Raw genomic sequence first — 4,133 nt, forward strand, 5'->3', positions numbered from 1 at the left:
TATGTATATATATATATATATGAATCTGAGGGTAGCAAAAAATTTTTTAGAAATTCTATTTGCTACCAGTGGTCTAGCGAGGAGAAAAAATTAGTCAATAGACTATATATTATTCATTTAACCCTTTAGTGTTCACATTATTCTGCCAAAATTAATGCTTTTTTATCCACATTGTTTTGAACTAATCATGCATTATCTTGTAGCTATGAGATTTTGATGAGGTAGCTGCTAATTTTTAAAACGATATTGTAGGGTTGGTGTGAGAGACCAGATCTGGCCAGTTCTAACATAAAACAGGCAGAATACTTTTGGCCGGATATGGCCGGTTTAAATACTAAAGGGTTAAAATACAGTGTACATTTAAACATATCAGAGATGTCCATAATAGGACATCTAACCTGCTAGAAGGATCAGTCAAAACTCCACACCACAATTAGGGATAATTTCGAAAGGGAATGAAAAATAAAAACATTTACATACCGGAGTAAGCACAAGTGTGCATATGTGTCTGTGTATACATGCTTATTCGTGCATGTATTTATGTCTTACAAATATATGCCTATATATGCATATTGTCTGTACGTATGCATCTGTGTATTATGATGTATATATGTATGTTGTAGATAGCCTAGTATGCATATATATTGTTGTAGAATTTTTATTTTTCATTTTAATGCAGCGTAAATTTTAATCCATTTTAATGCAGTGTAAATTTTATTTTAATGTGTTAATTGAGCGATAATTCGAATATAATTATTTACAATATGTATTTTGAACCCCCTTTTCAATTTAAGGTTTTTTTGATTTTTTAAAAAATAGGATGAATCTATATTGAATTCATTTGTTTTGTTTATTTTGTTCATTGCATACCTAAGACCATTATTTGAAACGACCAATGAAACAGATCCATGTGTTTTAATTTTATATTAGTTTTGATTGCATCGTCATTTCTCTCCCATTTCTAACAAAACTGTCCGATGAACGGGAACGTGAAACTCCGAGTAACAGTTTTTTGTTATATTTCTGCTGCTTTTAAATAAAGTATATGTGTGTGTGTGTGTGTGTGTGTGTATATATATATATATATATATATATATATATATATATATATATATATATATATATATATATATATATATATATACATATATATATCACAGAATCACGGTACTGACCAGACCATCAAGTGTTGTTGTACAGTACTGGTCACAGTGTGTTGCCAGTTCTGTCTTGAGTTTAACCATTGTTTTCCACCTTAACCCAAATTGCTAAACTAAATTGTCTTGCCATGGTTGTGGAGGCCTCCACAACTCTCTTTTTAATTTGGATAATAACGTCATGTTGCTTCTATTTTGGTTATGTATTGTATAGATATGTTGGTGGAATTGAAATTTTCCTGAGTTCAAAGAGAGGTTAATGTATGCCCAACAAAATCGCTTGTTTCAACTATTGCTTAGTGTACATAATATGTAAGTGGGTACTTGGAATTCAGAGGATAATTATTGGGGTTGATACAATTACAAGAATTTGAGTTAATGTTGGGTGTAGGAAAATTCTACTTACACTGATTAGAAACAGCAACAGTTAGCAGGAAATTGGGTATAATAGAACATAATATTACATGGTTACTAATGTAAAAATATCCAAGAAAGTGTGGGCATAATTTTAGTTAAGATATGTCTACACACACGTGTGTGTGTTTACTATATTTTACATATGTGCAAGTAGGTATGAATGTGTGTGTGTGTATATATATATATATCATGAATGAGTGAATGTAAGTGCAATTCTCGAGAATTTTGTGTATGTGTATATGTGTGCATATATGTTTTATAGAAACACACATGTATTTAAGCATATCTATGTATGTGAGTATTTGTATACTTATATTTTTTGTGTATATACATATATGATACATACATACAGACATATACGCATACAATTCTTGACAATTTTGTGTGGTGTGTGTTTATGTGTAACATGATGTGTAATAGGTACAAATATAATGAGCCTTTAACCCCTTAGCATTCAGATTACTCTGTCAAATGTAATGCTTATTTATTCATCATCATCATCATCATCATCGTTTAACGTCCGCTTTCCATGCTAGCATGGGTTGGACGATTTGACTGAGGACTGGTGAAACCGGATGGCAACACCAGGCTCCAATCTAAATTTGGCAGAGTTTCTACAGCTGGATGCCCTTCCTAACGCCAACCACTCAGAGAGTGCAGTAGGTGCTTTTACGTGTCACGTTGTTTTGAATTAATCATGCATTATTTTGTAGCTTTCAAATATGTGATTCTTTATATTTAGAATGACATTGTAGGGTAGGTGTGGGAGGCAGGATCTAGCTGATTTGAACATAAAACAAATGCAATAATTGGGCCAGATATGATTGGTTTAAATGCTAAAGGCTGTAGATTGGCAGAATTGTAAGAGCATCAGACAAAATGCATTGTGGTATTTCTTTTGGCCCTTTACATTATGAGTTCAAAACCAGTCATGGTAAACTGCTTTTGATCTTTCTAGAAGAAGAAAAAAAAAAGTGCCAGTCAAATAATGGAGCTGATTTAATTGATTAAATTCTCCTCTAAAATTTGGCTTAGAGTCTATGTCAGAAATTATTAACCTTTTAATAATTTTATTCACCACATATCTAGTTTTTAGCAATAAATTCTCATAATTTATATCTCTAAATCTTCAAATCTCTTGCAAAATATTTTTTTATTTAAATTTCATCCATAAATAAATGATTTCAATTTATCTCTCCCAAAATTGTTAACTTCTAAAAGATGGTAGTTCTTACTAACATCCGATTTGAAACGTCATTCTGTTTCAAGAATAGACATTTTCAGCTTGCTGTAGTCCTCTACCTCTCACATTAGCAGTAAATGTTTAATGTATACGTCTCTCCACACATTATCTCCCTATCTCAAATTAATAATTGAAATCTTATTTACATGTTTATAGTCATGGGGAAACTCTTTGAAATTTCTCATAAACTAGCCTAAGTCCTTTAAAAAAAAAAGAAAGAGAAATTTATAATCTCATATACATATATTACTATATGACAATATTAGATAAACACACTGCATATCTCCTTCTTTTCCTTTTCTCATCCTAATATTTGCCTTGTCTCTCTTTCACTACAATGAGACACTAATATCTAATGTAGAAGCATATGATATACATAAATTTAGAGAGAGAGAGAGGGAAAGAGAAAGAGAGGGAGTAAACTGTTATTGACAAGTCAGAGCAAAGAAAGAGAGTCTGTAAAGCTTATACTTACGACGACTTCATGTTGAGACTCTTGTTTGTCAAACCTGAAGAGCATTACATGCGTAGCGCCAGCAACACATAGTAAACGACTTTCGCGACACAACTGCATCATTTGGATAGCAAACGGATCATCGTCACTACCATCAGAATTTTTACATTTAGGCTTTTCAAATAATTTTGCAGATTTTACTTTGCATAAAACCTGTAAGGTAACTGTTAGGAATATAAGAAAAAAAAGGAAGAGATGTAGGCACTGTAGTCTGGAGTGAGATGAAAATAGATTAGTTTTAAATAAAGATAAGATCATATAGAAGAATGCTTATTTGGTCATCTCTATACCAACCACCATCACCACCTAAGACTGCCTCTGTTACTACAATATATAACCATTAATTTTGAAGTGTTTATATTTAACCCTTTTATTTAATCAACCTGTCCTATGAATGCAAACTTTATTCTACTGCGATTTAAAACCTTTGCCTGTTGATGCAAATTTTACTTTAATGTGATTTAAATCAAAATGTTCAGTCAAAATTCAGTGCTAATTAATGTTCCAAACAGCAGATCAACGAGAAGGATATTATACTAAATTTATTTCTAATTTGTTTCAGTCATTAGACTTTGGCTATGAATTGACCCCAGTAAATTTTTTAAGTCTGGTACTTATTCTATCACTACTTTTTGACAAACCACTAAGTTACGGGGATGCAGGCACACCAATACAATTTGTCAAGTGGTGGCGGGAGACAAACACAGACACAAAGAAACACACACGCACACACACATATATAATATATATACATATATATATATATATATATACATTTATATGTACATATATATATATATAT

The 4,133-nt window shown here is 31.5% G+C and overlaps 1 protein-coding gene across 5 annotated transcripts in view; it reads right to left on the reverse strand.

Moving 5' to 3' along the window:
• Nucleotides 1-4,133, reverse strand: part of LOC106876481 (syntaxin-binding protein 5) — a 433,849-nt gene that overhangs the window by 119,400 nt on the left and 310,316 nt on the right. For all 5 annotated transcript variants that reach the window (XM_052976466.1, XM_052976465.1, XM_052976467.1 and 2 more), the window contains exon 15: nt 3,293-3,495. In XM_052976466.1, the coding sequence (XP_052832426.1) occupies nt 3,293-3,495 (203 nt within the window). The remainder of the gene's footprint in view (nt 1-3,292; nt 3,496-4,133) is intronic.

The sequence above is a fragment of the Octopus bimaculoides genome, chromosome 24 (genome assembly GCF_001194135.2).
Source record: "Octopus bimaculoides isolate UCB-OBI-ISO-001 chromosome 24, ASM119413v2, whole genome shotgun sequence".
Classification (NCBI taxonomy): Eukaryota; Metazoa; Mollusca; class Cephalopoda; order Octopoda; family Octopodidae; genus Octopus; species Octopus bimaculoides.